The following is a 19,153-nucleotide window of genomic DNA, read 5'->3' on the forward strand; positions in this document are numbered from 1 at the left end:
GGGAAAGAGAGAGAGACAGACAGAAAGCAAGAAATTACCCCCCAGGGGAAATGGCCACACCACAATCCCTTCTCCTCCTTTCTCCTCCCAGGATCTCGGGCATGCACGCACACACGCCCAGCGTGAGTTTAAGCCACCAGGTCCGAGACTCCAACGGTGGTCAACTACATGGGAGTCCAGCAACACAGCCATTACGCCAACTGCTGGTCCCCAATTCTGAATCATTTTAATGCTGATCTTGGATAAATATGAGAGTTCTTATTGCTTAGAGCTCTAAAAAGTAAACACGATATCTGAGAGTGGTACAAATAAATAAATAAATAAATAACCACCCACCAACAATTACTCACCAACTTACCCAAGTAACTTTGGTATTTATATACCAAAAGCAGAATTTAATTAGGATTAAATATGATAAACTTATGATCCAGTTTCTATATCCTGCTTATATAGATTTTTGGTTACTCTATTAGAGATTTTTATTTTCTGTGTTTGTAATGAATAAATAAGTATAATGAGGAGAAGCATTCATCAGAAATCTTTGGGAAATCATGCAGTGGTTAGTAATAAAGAAAACTCTAGATAATATTTACTTGTCTATTTTATTTATAACATTTATTTGAGCTATGTGCTAAGAACTTTTTAAAAATCATCTCATTAAATCTTCAACAAACCCATGAAGGGAATATTTTTATTATTACTCTTTTTCCTCTCATTTTATAAATGAGGAAACAAGATTAAGTCACTTTAAAATAGGCAAACCATGAGGGCCAGCAGATGGCATGGTGGTTATGTCACTGTACTCCGACATGGCCAACTGCAGTTCGAGTCCCAAACCTTGCAGCTTAGTTTCTTACTTTCCCTCTATCTCCCTCTCTCTCACTCTCACTTTGTCCCTCTCTAGTCAAATTAAAATACATAAATAAATAAAGTTAAATATAATATTTTTTAAAACATAAGCAAAATGTGGAAATCAGAATTTGAACCTACTACTAAGTTCTTACTCAGAAAGTTTTCTATCTTGATACTCTGTGTAAGATGGGTAGACGCCTAAGCCAAGGCTTTGCATGAAAGGGCCATTCAGGAAATGTTTGTAATCACTTAATCTGTAAGAGATTAAATTGCATCCCTTCTTTTAGAATAAGAGCTTCTCACATTTAGGACCTGACAATATGCTATGTGAATAATTTCAGAGAGAAGTCAGGTTGTAGCTACATCATTAGACACCCTGTACTAGATCCCTAAGACATTACTTTGTCTCAAATACTTAATTAGGTGACCCTGCAGTGTTGGAGTGCTCTGCTGGTAATAATCCACAACTTCAGCTCACCAGTGATGCTTAGAACAGTATCTATTTGCTTTGAGAACTGTGACTGTATTGTTACCCTTGAATCTTTAGTAAGTCATTGCAAGTTATAATGCGGAACCATAAAAGTACCTTCATGTGTTGATCAATCACTCATGGATAGTCATCTACTAGGTGCCAAGCATTATATGTATAGTTCGTTTATTGAATAGAAGAAATTTATGGGACAGGTAATATTACAGCCATCTTACTGAACAGGAAATTGAACTGTTCAGTAAAGAATTGAACAATTTGTGGCAATCCCAAAACCCAGCCTCTTCCCACTATATCTAGAATAAGAAATCAAAAGACTTTTCTGCTCTTAGTAGCTTAAAGCTTAGAGCAATAAGAGGTTCTTATTTGGAGTCAAAGAGGGGTGGAGAGGTGATAGATCAGTGAAGACTAGGAGTCCTCTTTTAGGTTAAGGGGAAAAAAGTGCATTTACACACAACTGCACTTAGTCTTTTTTTTATAAGAATTATTTTATTTACCATCATTATCATTACTATTTTTGAATTTGCTACATGACAATGTGTGTTCACCAGAAAAAGCTCAAATTATTTTCATTTGAACAGAGAGGGACAGAGTAAGAGTGAGAGAGAGAGAGAAGGAAAGTGAGAAAGCAAGCCTCCAGATCTGAGACTTGAACCACAGTTGGCCATGTGAAAAGTCCAGCGCCTTAACCACCACATCATGACCTGCTGGCCCCACAACTTCACTAATTCTTATCTACAATTTCGTAAATTTATAGACCCCAGGTTAAGAAGCCTTGTTTTGTAGATGAGAAAAAAGTATATAGAAAGAAAAGGAAAAAATACACTTTAACCATTTCAAAGCCAAATCATAAATATGTTCACAGTTGTAATTGTTTAGGAAGAAAAAGAACTCATAAAATAAGTAGAGATAACTGAAGGAAAGGGGAAAAAAATCAAACAGCCCTGATTTGAAGACATTTTATGAAATTAAGTATTTCTTTAATTTTTTTAAGAAAAAAAAGAAATTTATTGTTTTCTCAATCCCAAATCAAAACTACTAAAAGTTCACTCATTCAGTAACTAGGCTGGATTTTTAGAAACATTATTATTTCATTAACACTAACTACCCTTGTAGCAGAGGTAACAAAGGTAGAGAAGGTGATCAAAAATGAGACTTAGTGGCAACTCCCAATAATCTATATGGCTAAAACTGAAATTAAAAAAAAAACAGATTCCACATGAATGGCACAGACACATGTTAGGGTCACCCAGCACCACAACTCCTACTTCACCTCCAAGAATACAGTGCCTCTAGGTATCTAACCACTTGCGAACCTATCCCAATGAATACATAGTATTATAATTGCTACTCAGTTTCTACAAATTCAGACAAAAGCAGAAACACCTTTGCATATTTTTCATCCATACAGACTTAGAAGATATTTTGAGCCTTGGGGCCAGATGGTGGATGGTGCAGGGATAGAACATAATGCTCTAAGAAGCAGACCCATGGGGGAAGGCTACCAGTTCACATTCAGAGACCTCTCTGAGTATGTCAGGCATGTGTGTGCCCACAATCAGGTTAGCCAAAGCTGGGGTAGATTTTTGGCAACAAGAGCCTGTTAGTAGTGTTGTATCTCTGATCATCTCACTCATGGAATAAAGAAATAAGCTTTTAAAAAGAAAAAAAAAAATTCTACTTTAATTTAAGGTAAAACAGCCTAGAATAATTTTGTTCCTTATCGCACTAAATCTGGGGAGCAGGAGGACTAAGAAAAGCAGTGTTATTTGGCCAAAGGGGAAGCACGTAGCAGTTTACAAGCCTTGAAAGAACAGAGCTAGGTGCAAGAACTGCATTAACTGATGTACATGATAGGAACAACTTTGGGCATCAACTTCAATCCTTCTTAGTTTTAAAATACCAAAATTAAAACAAGCAAATATCACCATGACAAATGTTTTCTCTCATGGTGCCTCAACAGAACAGAATAATCCATGGTCAGCAAAGATAACAAATCTTGCTGCTGTTGATGAAAAGTATTGACCCTTTATTTTTTCAGAAGTGAAATCTTTATTATGAAAAGACAGATTTTAGAAAAAAAATAATACAATTCTCCCCTCAGTGAATTTTTGGACTCCTATATTCATGCAGTTGTATTATGAATTACTGGGAGTTCAATGGCCATTTTGCCCAACTCTTCTAAAATTCTGAATCCCCAGTGATTGAACTATTGGGTAATCAGGAAAGTCATGACATTTTTTGCACAGAAAAATACATCATGGCTTTCCCAACAACCTAATATTATATATATTTTACTTCAAAATTAGTACTATTTCCTCATATATTATGTAATACAAATCAAATCAAGGCACTGAGTTATGTGGATACAACATTCCAGTTTATCTTAATTATATATGAAATATATTAAATATATCAAATATATATCTAATGGCCTGGCTTTTGACAGGACCAATGATTTATGACAACAGAATACGGTTAATATTCACTTTTGCTCTCCAAATAACTGTGCATAAACAAATTTCTACTTTGAAACTCAAATTTACCAAGGAAAGCATCTTCCAAACCTTACTACTGTAAGCTTATTTTCCTGGACTGTTATTACACATAATAAGAGACTTGACAGCTCCTATAATTACACATTATAAATTTTACATTGGATTTTTTTTTACTTTTGCTTTAGACACTTGTGATGGCAAAATCATTTTCCTCAAAAGCTGATTGGTTGTGGAGATCTACAACAGCGCTTAAATGTGACCTTGCTATGCCAAGCTTTCTGACAGGAAGAATCTTATTTTAAGCTTTTTGGTACTGAAAATGATATCTGCGTGAAGAATTTTTGCATTATTATTAAGAAACTAATGTGGCTTGCTCCCTGCGATCTCCCTGTCTTCAGCAATTTGTAGTCATTTTCACTATAGACTATTAAGAGTTTATTTCAAAGAAAGGCATACAAAGTCCAAGTAAAACTTATTTTTATATATTGCAGCTTCTAACTGGCATTAGGTGAGTATTAGAGAATATTAACTTATATAGTGCCAAATAATTAACTTAATTAGTAGATAATGATTTCGTCATTGCATTCCTTTATATTGGTTATAAAATCAGTATTGTAAATTAATTTTATGATAAAATTTAAACTCATTAGTTCATTTGTATTTGTTGGGGGTTTTTTTTAGCCTACTTAGATCTCCTTTCATACTGTGATTTTTGCAGATTTCCCATAGAGAGGTAAAATTTTTGTCAACCTTGTACTAGAAGTATCTCAAAATACAGTGCCTGTGTCTTTTTCTTTCTAATTTAGTTTTCATTCTACTCTTCAATGGAGAATTAAGCTTGATTTTGAGGACTTTCTAAAAGTATATGCTGGGATAAAACAATTAACATGGCATGCTCCACCTCAGAACTGAACCTTTCCTATTCATTTCATTTACTTCATTTCTATACTATATTTGAGTTTCTTCTCGTGTTAAATCCGTATTTTTCTTAAAGGCTTATGAAAATTTTGGTGAAAAAATGTTGCTGCTTCAGTGCAGGCATGGAGCTTCTTCTCCTAAGCTAGATAATATGGTGAGTATTTTCATTTATTTTCCCCAAGCTATCATACTATTATAGATATTATCATTTGAGAGGACAAAATATTATTTAAATATGTTAGAAGAATCAAAAAGCATCTGCATTCACAGACAAAATGAAAGAACTTAAACTATCATTGTACTTCATAGTGATCATTATGAGTGTTATTGTCAATTCAAAAATAATTACTCATAGACTTTTATCCAGTCATGGGCTTTAGGAAACAGAAATGATCTTAAAAGTAATTCAAATATAAAACAGAAATACAATTGCATCCATGTTTATTACAGCATTATTCACAATTGCTAAGACATGGAATCAACCTAAGAGTCTGAAAACTGCTAACTGGGTTGAAAAACTGCAGCACCTATAAACTATAGAATATTACTCAGACATAAGAAACAATGATATCTTATCATTTGATTCAAAGTCGATGAATATAGAAGACTTAATGTTAAGCAAAGTGAAAGATACACACTGTATATTCCCACTTAATATGAAAAACAATGTCTGCACTCCTCGACAAAAATTGAAAGATCCAAAGATATGATAGTAGAAAGAATAACTGTAGATACCAAAGACGGTAAGGGCAGGGAGTGGGTAGTAGAGGGTAGGTGGGAGAGGGAAAAGGGTAGAAATATTTAATAGGTAAAAGAATGTAAAGTTCTCTGTTGAAAAAAATTTAAAATTATTTAAGATTTAAAAAACAAGTCATCCAATATATTAATTTTACAAAAGGGAAAATGAGTGACATTTTATATTTGCAAAATAGTCACATCTTCTTAAATGAGTGTGCAATGTTATCAATAATCTCTATGATGAAATGGATGATTGAAAGAAAAATTAAACATCCAAAAGTTTCCCAAACTCTTAGTCCATAACTTTTGAAACATTTGGAAGGAAAGCCTTCACCAGTGTTTTCATTAACTAGCTTCCTTATGCTATTGCAGCCTATACTAAATTTAACACTAGTTTTAGCTGTTACTTTTAGTTCCCTATGTCATAATTCTAAAAAATCTTTAATTAGTAGAAAATGCATTTACATATTACTGCTTCCTTTGTTTAATAACCCTCTTCCAGTTTCTCTGACATATAAAATGTAACCAATTATACCGACAATTTAGGAAAAAGTCACTTATAAAAATGCCAATGTGTTCTTTAGTTATGTTGCTCCTATGGGAAACAAACAGAAGGACAAACATTGACTTAAATCTCTACTTAGATGCATTTCATGACTAGAAAAAGGAAGAAAGAACAAAAGGAGTTAATAACTACTGGCTGTCGATATATTGGTTACCATACTAGAAATTGGACTATATGATATATTATGAAAATTAATTGATTAATTCTGATTAAAGCTTTTGTTTTCCTCTATTGTATGTGTGAATAGAAATAGTTTAAGAAATACCCAGGTAAATGTTTCAGAATAAACTTTGTTCAAAGATGTAAATACAAGTCTTAATTATACAACGCCTTTATAATTAACTCAAGTGGACAAACGAAATCCATAAAAACAATCTCCAAGCTTCATACATAAGTCTATAGTTGCAACCTTTTCCTCTATATGTTTAACCAAAGTGTCTAACAACGAGATGTTTATATTTCTCCCTATTTCTATTTTTCTGACCAGCATTTTTCAAAGATTTTTGCCAAAGGCATGTGCACTTGCCCAAGAGGTGAGAGACACAGAGGAGAGACAGTGAGAGAGAAAGTGAGAACTCACTCCCCAGGCAGGATGGCCATGCCACAATCCCTTCTCCTCCATTCTTCTCCTGGGATTTTGGGCACATACACACACACTTGATATTCAAGCTGCCAGGCCTAGGATTTGAATTGGAGTTGGCCATGTGGAAGTTCAGTGCCTTAAACACCATGCCATCTGCTGCCCCCTCAGAAATAATTATTTAAAGGTAAATTAGTGATATAGAAATAATAAAAGAAAGGAGAAAAAAAGGATTCTGGAATATTCTGGAACATTTAATTAGCCTTTGACAACAGAATATAACAGAATGTTGTCTACAGCATTTATAAAAACAGCAGGAAGTCCTGATTTTGGAGAATGTCCTCATAGAATCCATGGATTGTTCTATATACTGAAGGTAGTCGGACATTATTGTGTCTTTCTAAACCAATTTAGCAACTAGCAACTCAAAACCATCAGTATTCCTATTTTTGAGATAACATCCTTATTGTTCATTTCTTCATTCCAGTGCTATGAACCATATTCTCAAGCATCATTATTCTTGTTCATTCTCTCTCTCTCTTCCCCTCCCCCCTTTCTCTTCTACTTTTAGTTTTCCTTTTGAATCTGACCCTTTTGCATCGTGGAACAGTACTAGGTAGTAACTACTATAAAATACGATAGTAACTATGATAAAATACTTGAACATAAAATAAAAATCGCAATAGAGGCTCAATCTATTTCTGTACTCTCCTTGACAGATGAGTGGACTGGTACCTAGATAAATACAGAGTGCACTAGGCATAACTATTTCAGTACAAAAATAAAATACAGATTCTTTTTTCAGGTACCAAATGGAAAAATGGAGATTCTCCTTGTATTTCTAGGTGTGCTTGGTAATTCTGTTGCTCTGCCCGTGAGTATTTTTTAAATTTTTTGCCTTTTCTCTGTGTTGTGTGATTCCATAGCTAAAGGGAAATTGTTGGGCATATTTTGATTGATGTTCTCTATTTGTCACTGATGTTCTCTCACTTTCAGATGCACATGCCCCGAATGCATGGATTTAGCAGTAAAAGTGAGGAGGTATGTATCTATTCTATCTCAATAGAGAAGTTTCCTAGAATCTTAACCTAAAAGTCCTTAAAGACATAAAATTTGGGGAAACTGTCTGATAAATAAAGTTACTTATGAAAAAAAGTAAGGGGAAAAATAGTTCAAAGTCTTTTTTTTTTTTTTTTTTTCTTTTTTTTTTTCTTTTTTTTTTTTTTTTTCCGGAGAGGTTTTTGCTATAGGGCGTGTGTGCTTTCCAGAAAGACAGAGAGAGACAGAGAGACAGAAAGCGAGAAATCACCCCCCAGGGGGGATGGCCACACCACAATCCCTTCTTCTCCATTCTCCTTTCGGGATCTTGGGCACGCACACACATACACCCGGCATGAGTTTAAGCCACCAGGTCAAGGACTCGAACCACAGTCGGCTACATGGGAGTTCAGCGACATAGCCATTACGCTAACTGCTGGTCCCTAGTTGAAAGTCTTAAACTCTCAAATCAAGACAAAATAATTTTCTCAGTATCATCCTTCCAACGTGCTTTTCAACATCCTTTTTCAAGGTAAATGGAGACCTGTGTCAAAATCTAGTTGATGTTAGTTTCTTTGCTAAGTTTGTTAGCTAGCAAAGGAAAGCATCTGTACCAAGTGTTATCAGAAAATAGATGCTTACAATTATAAATACCTTTTCTCATATCCATATCATTAGCCAAATTCAGTGCAGATCAGAAAGACAAATCATTTTGTCAAAAGCATCACATTCTCAAACCCTGAACTCTTAAAGGATAGAATATTCAAAAACTTTAAAATAGACCAGATTTTTATCTGCTATTATTCTATTCTATATTGATTCTTCCAAATAAATTCTCACTTAAAAATTAAAGTGTTCAGGCTAGCAGGGGGCATGTGCTAGACTCTCACATGGTCAAGTGCAGTTCAAGTCCCAAATCAGGTGGCTTGAAAATCACGCCAGGCACGTGTACATGCTTGCCCAAAGTACCAAGAGAATGGAAAAGGGACTGTGGCATGGCCATCCCCTCTGGGGGATGATGCTCACTTTCCCTCTCTCTGTCTCTGCCTCTCTTTCTCTGGCTAGAGCACATGCCTTATGGGAAAAATAAATCTTTAAAAATGGAAAAATAAAAGTGAAGTTTTTAAAAACTGAATCCTTACTTCGAATTTACCCATAACTAGCAAAAGACATTATGACAATTATGTCTTAAACTCAGAACTTTATTTCTTGTGATTTGTGGATTAACTGAATAAAATTTTTATTCGTGGCACACTAATAGATTGCTATGGTTGCAGATGATGCGGTACAATCAATTCAACTTTATGAACTCTCCACATGTAAGTTCTTTATATTATTTATGATTTCTTGTTTATATTTAGAAAAGATAAGGTTTGTCTTAGCTAATAGGTACATCAGTACACATGTTTTAATTATCTGAGTTTCAAGTTGAGAGGAAATAATTTCAACTGTTCCCTTACATCAAGTTGTTTCCTTATTCATTATGGTTGTTCTTACATGTAAATCAAAATAATTTACTAATTATAAAAATTCTTTTTTTAAAGCCTATTCACTTATTTCTTCCATGAGAGAGGCAGAGAGACAGGCAACTTCTACAGGATCCTCATGCCAATATCCACTCTCAGCCTCTGTCAGCCTGGATCACGGGTACACCTGGTATGTTCAGGGAGATTCTGGAACATGAATTCAGGATCTTTTCCATGCAGGTCTAGTAGTGCTACTGCTATGCCACCACTTGGTCCTATAATTGTTCTTTGTATCTAAGAAAATTGGTTCTAGGAAAAGATCAGACAAGATATATTCAAAAACAATGTTTACAAAAATAACATAGTAAATACTGAAGGCTGGGGGTAATTTTATTTTATTTATCTCAAAAGATAAACCTAAAATTATGAAATAAGTTTTCATGTTATTTAAATAAATACAAGAGAGTAGATGGTGGTGGAATGGTGAAACACAATGCTCTGTGAGGCTGACCCACACAGGACGGTTCCGGATTTGTGTCCAGTAACCTCCCCCAGTATACCACGCACCCAAGTACACATGATCTGGGGCTGGCTGAAGCTACGGGTGGACTGTGGCATAATATATCCAGTTAGAGATTCTCTCTCTCTCTCTTGCTCATAGAAAAAATAAACAAACTTAAGATTAAATAAATGAAGGCCAATAGATGGCATAGCAGTTATGTAGCTGGACTCCCACATGACTGCCTGTGGTTCAAGTAACAGACCCAGTGGCCCCAGTGGCTTAAAATTCACACTGGGCACGTGTACATGCATATGCCCAAGATCCTGGGAGAAAAATGGAAGAGTAGGGACTATAGCATAGCCATCCTCCCAAGGGGTGATTTCTTACTTTCTTTCTCACTGCCTTTGTCTACCTGTCTCTGTCTCTCTCTCTCTCTGGCAAGTACACACATCCAAAGGCAAAAAACTCTTTAAAAATAAATAAATAAATGTAGGTTATTCTTGTCAATGCATGTTAATTCTCTAAACAAAGTAATAATAAATCAGGTATCAGTTGAATCTTCTGGCATAATTTTTCTGACAAAATTGTATCATAGCACAATAATTCTACACATCACTTTTGATTTTTGTAGCATGATGATGAGGGCTATTGCGGGATAAGAGGGAGATTGATGACTTCAACAATTTTTCCCTTAATCCTTTTTACTCAAGTCATTCTATTTTAAAGCCTCTTGTTTTCTCATTATCACTGTCAATTTTGTGTTTCTCAATGCTTGATAAGCCCAACATTTTCTCTTTTTTTTTGAGAGAAAGGGAGATTTTTGAGATAGGGCACATGCGCTCACCAGAGAGACAGACAGCCAGATGGAAAGCAAAAAATCACTCACTGAGAGGGATGGCCATGCCACAATCCCTTCTCCATTCTCCTGTTGAGATCTTGGGCACACAGGCACAGATGCCTAACATGAGTTTTAAGCCACTGGGTCCAGGACTCAAACCGTGGTTGACTAACTGGGAGTTCAGCAACAGTAACATTACGTCATCTGCTAGTCCCTAGCCTAACATTTTCAAACACTCAACTGTCATCAAACCCTGTATCTAACTGCAAGATCTGCAATTTTGTCTTCCATCAATCCACTAATGATGGTAGGTACATCATCCAATGGATAACAAAAGATTAATTAATGAAAACTAGAGATAGATACTGTTGTTGGACCAGGGAGGGAATGCGTGAATGAGAACTGATGTGGTAAGACTTATGCTGATTCATATATTAGCATTTTCGGATTTTTTTCTTATTGAGAGAGAGATACTTTTGCTATAGGACATGTGCCCTCACCAGAGATAGACAGAGACAGAAATCAAGAAATCACCCCCCTCCTCCCAGGGAGGATGGCCACGTCGCAATCCCTCCTCCTCCATTCTCCTCTCAAGATCTTGGGCATGCACGCACATGCACCCAGCATGAGGTTTAAGCCACTAGGCCCAGGACTCGAACCACAGTAAACTACTTGGGAGTCCAGTGACATCACCATTATGCCATCTGCTGGTCCCAGCATTTTCAGATTCTAACTACTTTTGTGTCCCTATCCAACCTTATAATTGTGAAGATTCTAACAATGAAAATGAAAATAATGAGGATCCACCTAAAAGTACAGGCACTATATAAGGGTATTTACACAGATATCAATAGAATTTTTATTCTCTCATTTTCCTTTATTTTTTTTATCTTGTGTTTTATAGTCTCACTTCCTTAATCTGAATTTTTCTTTTCTCTTTAACCAGCCTTATAACAATTCATATGAGTTTTAATTTGACAACAAATCCCCTGTACCCTGACTCGTACACTTAGCATTTGAGTGAGGGCTTCAGAGTCAGAAAACCAACAAATTCTTACACTAAAAATTTTCACCTTATTTTGCCTTTTGGTTTGTTTCATTGGTTTTTTAGAAGACTGAAGTTCATTTGTATAAAACAATATTTTTTTTTAAATTCTAGCTAAAGATCTTGAAGCTTCCTTGTTGAGTCAAGTTTGATAGGACTCTTAAACTCTTCAGCTGAGTTTGAGGGACTGAGATGAGAGGATGGAGACAGCCTGAATCTTAACCCTAGTGTGATTTTGGTCTCATTTGCTACCCTTTCAGCTCGCACATCTGGGCCCCATGTACGGAAATGGTTTGCAACTCCCTCCACAGTTCCCACAGTATCAGATGCCCATGTGGCCTCAGCCACCACCCAAAATGTGGCCCCCACAGAAACCTTCAGGACCCAAACGCCAGAGCAAGACTGACCAAGCCCAAGAGACCCAGAAACCCAACCAGTCTCCGCCAAAAAAGCCACCACAGAAGCGGCCTGTGAAGCAGCCACCAAGTGCCCCAACAGAGCCCAAAGAGGAAGCTCAGCCACCTCAGGTGAGATTTAACCTTCAAAAATTCCAAATCAGAGTCACAAATGGCCTCAGAGATTTGGAATACCATACCACCCCCATATTCACACTTTCTCTAGAACTCCTCAATACAGATTTTGTTATGTGGCAACACAATCTTTAGATTTGATATTTATATCAAGCCACACGGTGAGCCAATTCCAGCCTTGTTTAGTTCAAAATTACAAAAATACAGCTGCGCCAGCCCGACAGCAAAGAGAATAAGGTACCCCGAAGGGAAGGGCTGTGGATTGAGAAAGTACAGGACAGACAACAGTGGGGATCAGGAGGAGCCAGCATCTCTACTAGAGAATACCAAGGCCCTGAGCCAGTCTGTGCACATTCTTTTATAGGAGAGGCAAAGCTACAAGCTTCAGCTATGGAGTACCTCATGGTTCTAAACAAGACTCTCCTGGCCTTTTCTGGCTAATGCTCAAGTTACTGCTAGTTTCTGTCTGAATCCAATCCAGTTAATATAGCCCAGCAGTACATTATGTCTTTGTATAGAACTTTAGCATGACCTGCAACATAAGCAGAAAGACTATATCCACTATTAGGCACTCCCACAGTGACCTTAAAAAAGTTCCTTCTAAAATACACAGGCAACATATATAATAACATGAGCACTGGAACCAACACATAGCATAATGGTTACATCAACTGGATTCTCACATGACTAACTGTGGTTCAAGTCCCAGACCCAGGGGCTTGAAACTTACACCAGTCATGTGTGCATGCGTGCCCAAGATCCCAAGAGAAAATGAAAGAGAAGGGATTGCGGAGTGGTCATCTCCCCAGGGTGTGATTTCTCGCTTTCTGTCTCTCTGTCTCTTTAGCCAGCGCACATGCACTATAGCAAAAATCTCCCTAAAATAAACAAACAAAAAAATTACACAAGCACCAATCTGAAAGTCAACAAAGGAACATTCAAGTTCTATCCTCAAATCCTATTAGTTGTATGATCTTGAACAAGTCACTTCACCTTTCTACACTCCACTTTCTCCATGTATAAACTAAACAGCATCTAAGTCTTTTCCATATGCTTTTATGAGCTAAAATATTGCTCTGAAATTAATACTGCTTCCAGTACTTCAAGGTGACATGAGTGTAGCCCTGACATAAGGCAAGAAGATATGCAAATGGTTTCTCAAGATATTGTCCAGTATGGCGCATCAGAAGTACTGCCTTTTAGTTGGTTAACATGTATTCTCAGATACTATTACAGGTGTAGGAAATAAAAAATTGGATTAAAAAGACACTCCAGGATTTGAATATTGGTTTCAATCATTCAATCATTCATGAGCTTTTAGGTGAGTTACTTAACTCTCTGAATCTTAGATTTTTAAGTAAAATAGGAAAAATAATACATATTCTTTATGGTTATGTGAGAATGAAATAGAATTAAGAATATAAAATGCTCAGCACAGTGCCTAGAGCATTAAGTGTTCAGTAACACTAATTATAGTAATCATCCACCCTAAAGACAAACAACAAAAAATAGTTTCATGCAAAGGAGATGTAGATCCCCACATTTCAAATAATTGTATTTAGTTTGCTTGCTTCGTTTTCATTTATTCGTCTCACTTCCACACTACTCTGATTCTCTCTCTCTAGGTATTCCCACCATTTAACAGTGGGTTATTTCCTTATCAACAACCACCATGGCAGATTCCACAGGTGAGAATTGTTTTTCTTTACTATAAAAGTGAAAACTATCAGGACCAGCAGTTAGCATAATGGCTATGTCACTGGACTCCCATGTAGTCAAGTGCAGTTCGAGTCCCGGACCCAGTGGCTTAAACTCACGCCGGGTGCATGTGTGTGTGCCCAAGATTGCAAGAGGAGAATGGAGAAGGGATTGTGGTGTGGCCATTCCCCCCTAGGGGGTGATTTCTCGCTTTCTGTCTCTCTGTCTCTTTCTGTCTTTCTGGCAAGCGCACGTACCCTATAGCAAAAACCTCTACCCAAAAAAAAAAAAAAAAAGTGAAAAATATTACCATTTATATCTTAAATCAACAAATTCTTAATCTAATAAAATATAAATGGAATGCCATATACCAATTGATAGTATGAAACAAAACAATCACATCAGTAATCATGCAAGGAAAAATAATTTTGGATGATTTTTTTACTCAGACAAATTGGTGACATGGACACAGCCTGAAAATCAACTAGTAAAAACTTAATAAGCTAATTTTAAACTGTTAACACTACTTCTTTACCATTCCTTCACTTTCTTAAGAGATGAAAAAATAAAAAGGTTATCTTCATTTAATGTAATGGGGAAACTGGGAGAAAATGGAGTTTGAAGGAACTCCAAGGTAACCTACAATTAGACTAAGATCTTTCTATCCTATTTTATTGTTCATAGCCACAAATATATCATTACAAAGAATCTTGCAAAATAATATTTATAAGGAGCCTCATATATTCCATGAAAGTTTAAAATTATTAAGATAAAATATAACACTGAAACAGCATCATAGCATTAAAATATGAAATAGTGAAATAAATTATTTGAAATAAATAAATAGTAAAGATCAACTGTCATTAAACAAACAAAAATGGCAGTAAGAAATATTTGATGACCAGTCATTCAGATTTAGCATAGGTTCTTCCTGTCTACAACTCAATAGCCAAGAAGCTTTCTTATCAACCAATAATTCCTTTCAAAGAGTAAGAGTTCCTTACTTTTTTACCTTAAAAGATGTCTTCCTTTTAGTGGCCACATTGAACTAAGAAAACTAAGGCAATGTCAAGTAAAGATTTAAAAAGAATTATGTTAATGTTCACCTGTTTAAATATCCATTTTGTAAGACAAATAACAATGTGATTGAATGTATGGAAGAAAATGAAATGAAAATAATAATAATAATAATAATAAAAGAAAAAATAATAAAAAAAGAAAAAAATTTAAAAAATAAAAAGAATTGTGTTTATCTTATCCTTACACTAAAGTTACCATAAATCTCATCTACACAGAACTTGCTGAAAATCTATGGGAACCAAATAGCTTTTCTAAACCCTTCACTGGGTAGCAATTCCTGAAATCAGCCTCCCAAGTTTGATTAGAAACATTAACCTGGATCAAATAAAACTATTATAGTAATAATCAAGGAAAGACTGCCTCTTTGTCACCCTAAATGTAAAGCAGACATTCTAAAAATACCATCACATTGGGTGGTCAAAAAGGTCATTTTGTATTTTTCCATGCATAAATGCATCATGACTTTTCTGATTACCCAGTATTTAATCTCTAGTATTAGATGTTCTAATAAGGATGTTTGAATCTGAGTAGCACTCAAAGTTCTCTCTCTCTCCCTGTCTCTCTCTCTCTTTCTCTCATATGTATGTGTGTGATGAGGAAGGTGGGAATAGGTATTTTTGAGTGTTAAAGGTGGTGATGTGGGGTGATTGCCCGGGTATATAGCCAGAATACTGTCATCCATCTGAAGCCTTTGTGTTTACCAGCATCCAGTGATAGATTAAAACTCTTAATAGCTAGATTGTGAGAGTTAATGATGAAGCTAAAAGTTCATAGTATTTATATATAGCTGCTGACTCATTTTAAGACACAACAGCAGCACAGGAAGTGGTTTCCTCTTACATTCACTGTGGTTTTCATCTTTCAGAGAGTACCACCACCAGGTTATGGACGCCCACCAATCAGCAATGAAGAAGGAGGAGTAAGTATAAGTGGGGCTGGCAGGTGGTGTGGTAGTTAGGGCTCTGGACTCCCACATGGCCCATCGTGGTTCAGGTCCTGGACCAGGCTGCTTGCTTTCTCACTATTTCTCTTCCTCTCTCTCTCTCTCTGATAAGTACATGTACTCTATAGCAAATTTTAAAATAATAATAATAGTAAATATAATTAAATAAATAGTTTTTATAAAGTATAGGTAAAGCTACATTTCCCTTTAGGAATTATTATCTGTTAGTCTACTTTTTTGTTTTGTTTTGTTTTTAATTGCCAGCGGGTGCATGAACTCTCCAAGGGAAGACAGCAGAGAAAGAGAAGGAAAAGCAACCTGTGGTGCTGAGGCATTGTCATGCCTCAATCCCTATTCCTCCATTTCTTCATCCTGTTAGAATTTTGGGCACCCACATCCAGTGTGTTTTTTAAGCCTCCAGGATCAGGAGTCAAACTGCAGTTGGCCCTGTGGTATCCAGCTCCTTTAAACTTTAGGTTGCAGAGCTAGCCTTAGTCTCTGCTTTTTATACACATCTAATGAGAAAGCTAAAATCCAAAACATGAACCTATAGCTCAAGATTTCAATATTTAAAAATAAATAAATAAAACAAATCAAGACAGAGACCTAAAATTAACATGATACACAATTTTTCCTCTACATCTATTGAACTCTTTTTCTCTTTTTCACTCATGTAAGTGACACACTAAGAAAGCTTGGTAAGCTTTTTTAGATGTTGATACTGGACTCTAGTCAGTGTTAAATAAAGAAGAAAGTAAAAGCATTTTAAAATGTTATCCTCAGAAAAGAATTAAGTGATCATTTAACACTTCCTCCACATACAAATAATTTAAAGAGAAGATAAAATACTATTTAATTTCACCCACTGAGTTAGTAAATAAACTGGACCCAGAACCCAAGTCTTCTAATACCCCATGTGATGACTTTCTTTTGTTTTTTGCCATAGGGCACATGCACTCACTGAAGAGAGACAGAGAAGGAAAGTAAGATGGCCATGCTGCAATCCCTACTCCTCCATTCTCTTCTTGGGATTTTTAAACATGCATACAGACATGCCCAGTGTGATTTTCAAACTGCTTGGTTTGGGACTTAAACCTCAGTTGACCATGTGAGAATCTAGTGCCTTAACCACTCCACCTGCTGGCCACCAACTTTTTTATTATACCAGACCAGGAGAAGAATCTAATGTATATCAGAGAATGATACACTTAAAATATTCTAGCACTTTATTATTTTTAAAAAGTCATTTTAGTGTTTGTAGCACAACACCCCCATCCTGGAGTCAACTTTCTCTTTTCCATAAATATATAGTATGTTCTTAGTGAAACTTGGAAACCCAATAGCATGACAGGGGTAGAAGGTGAAGGGCAAGTTATCCTTAAAATAATGACATTATCATATCAGTAATAGTATGAAATACTTTCAAGAATATCTTGGTAGGACCAGCTCTGTAGCACAGCAGCAGTGTGCTGCTAAAAAGAAGCTGGACTAAACATGGCAAATGGGGTTTGAATCCCAGCCTGGTCAGCCTAAAATATGGCAAGCATGTGCATGAGTGCCCAGAATCTGATAGGCTGGGGGACTACAAGAAGGGGGCCATGGGGACCAGCAGTTAGCATAATGGCTATGTCATTGGACTCCCATGTAGCTGACAGCAGTTCAAGTCCCAGACCCAGAGGCTTAAACTCATGCCAGGAGAGTATGCATGCATGCCCAAGATCCTGAGAGGAGAATGGAGGAGAAGGGATTGCAGCATGGCCATCACCCCGAGGGTGATTTCTTGCTTTCTGTCTCTTTGTCTCTGTCTTTTGCACACTCACCCAGTAGCAAAAACCCCTCCAAAAAATTTTAAAAAAAGATGGGGACTATGGCATGGCTGGGCCCTGTAGAGAATATTACTTGCTCTCTCTCCTCTCACATGCAGTCTCACACACACTCTATCATTACTAAAGAAAAATATATCATTGTGAAATAACCACAGAAGAAAATTATTCCTATAATTGTATGTAACCTAGAAACTGGGACTTTAAATTTTCACAAACACAACATGAGAAAACAAAGCAGAATAACCCAGACAGTTAAAAAAGCCAAAAAGAAGTCTGTATTCTGCTCCCTGAGAACACTGTCCAATTAATTGCATGATGTTGGAGAAATCTCTTCATCTGTGTGTCTCATCATCTCCATGCACAAATGGAGATAAAAATATTTTTCTTCTAGGTTATATTTGAAAAAAAATGAATGACCTAAATAAATGTCACAAAAACATCTAATGAAATACTGAGATGAAAATGTATTATGCACTGTGCATAATTCTGTGCTGAGTCACTGAAAAACAAAGATGAGAAGCATAAAACTTGAGGGAAAATCATGCAGGAGAATCCCAGGAAAATGGGTGACTAAAATTCAGTGCAATGATCATTATGACCAATCTGTATTGCTGTGGACACCTAGGAATAGACTAATCCTGCCCACAGAATACAGGACACAGAGGTAGCAGTCTAGCTGAGTCCTGAGGATGAGTCAGAGTAATAAATGTGTAGGTGGAAGAAGGGTCAATGTGAAGAAGCCATGTGTAATGGCACTGAAACATAAATGGAGAGCTCGGAGGAGTAACAGTAGTTGTGATTTGTAACTGCATTAAGTGCAAGGAGAAGGTAATGAAATAACTATGGCTTAGATGACTAAAAAATAGTTATTATTAAGTAATATGTAACATTTATTAGGCATTTACTAAGTACCAGGCACAGAGCTTTGTGTGTGTTGTCTCGTTTGACCCTCACAACAACTTCTGAGGTAGGTATTATTTATTATTATCTCTATATTACAAATTAATTAATGGAGATTACCTCAGAGTCATCCTACTAATACTGGAGGCTCGGGGATTTTTAACCCACATCTAAGTAAAGCTCACTAGCACCAGGCGATACTGCTTTGTATGTTAGGAAAAAATCGCTTAGTTTATCCTGAAAAGGAGAACTTTAAAAATACAGTTAAAGATAAAAGTGGCAGAATCCCCACCCACAACATCCCTCCGCCTTGCTCCCCGCCCCCAACCCCCAAGCAAAGCCTGCACTACTCTGATGGCAGTGGAGAGGCAAGATTAGAGAAAAGTAATAAAACTACTGCAATAGTTTAGGAACACTGGGGATAAAGGAAGAGGAGACAAGGATGAAAGTTTAGATTTTATAGAATTTGGTCATTAACTTTCATTATTTCTGGTGAAATAAAGGAGAGAGCAGAAACTTGGGGAATTTTGTAGATAATAGTGAATATTGCTTAAATACAGAATACAGGAGAAGGAAACAGAGAGAGATGAGTCTAGTTCTGTGCATTCATTTATTGGCACTCATATCTCTCATGAAACAGTCTTATTTC

General features: G+C 36.2%; 1 protein-coding gene and 1 long non-coding RNA gene across 2 annotated transcripts in view; one reads left to right on the forward strand and one right to left on the reverse strand.

Moving 5' to 3' along the window:
- Nucleotides 1–19,153, reverse strand: part of LOC102493598 (uncharacterized) — an 86,551-nt gene that overhangs the window by 60,440 nt on the left and 6,958 nt on the right. The window lies entirely within an intron of this gene.
- Nucleotides 4,856–19,153, forward strand: part of ENAM (enamelin) — an 18,127-nt gene continuing 3,829 nt past the window's right edge. The window contains exons 1-7 of the mRNA XM_006142888.1: nucleotides 4,856–4,909; nucleotides 7,444–7,512; nucleotides 7,635–7,679; nucleotides 8,954–8,995; nucleotides 11,788–12,054; nucleotides 13,683–13,745; nucleotides 15,701–15,754. Of these exons, the coding sequence (XP_006142950.1) occupies nucleotides 4,856–4,909; nucleotides 7,444–7,512; nucleotides 7,635–7,679; nucleotides 8,954–8,995; nucleotides 11,788–12,054; nucleotides 13,683–13,745; nucleotides 15,701–15,754 (594 nt within the window). The remainder of the gene's footprint in view (nucleotides 4,910–7,443; nucleotides 7,513–7,634; nucleotides 7,680–8,953; nucleotides 8,996–11,787; nucleotides 12,055–13,682; nucleotides 13,746–15,700; nucleotides 15,755–19,153) is intronic.

The sequence above is a fragment of the Tupaia chinensis genome, unplaced genomic scaffold (assembly GCF_000334495.1).
Source record: "Tupaia chinensis unplaced genomic scaffold, TupChi_1.0 Scaffold000086_1, whole genome shotgun sequence".
Taxonomy (NCBI): domain Eukaryota; kingdom Metazoa; phylum Chordata; class Mammalia; order Scandentia; family Tupaiidae; genus Tupaia; species Tupaia belangeri.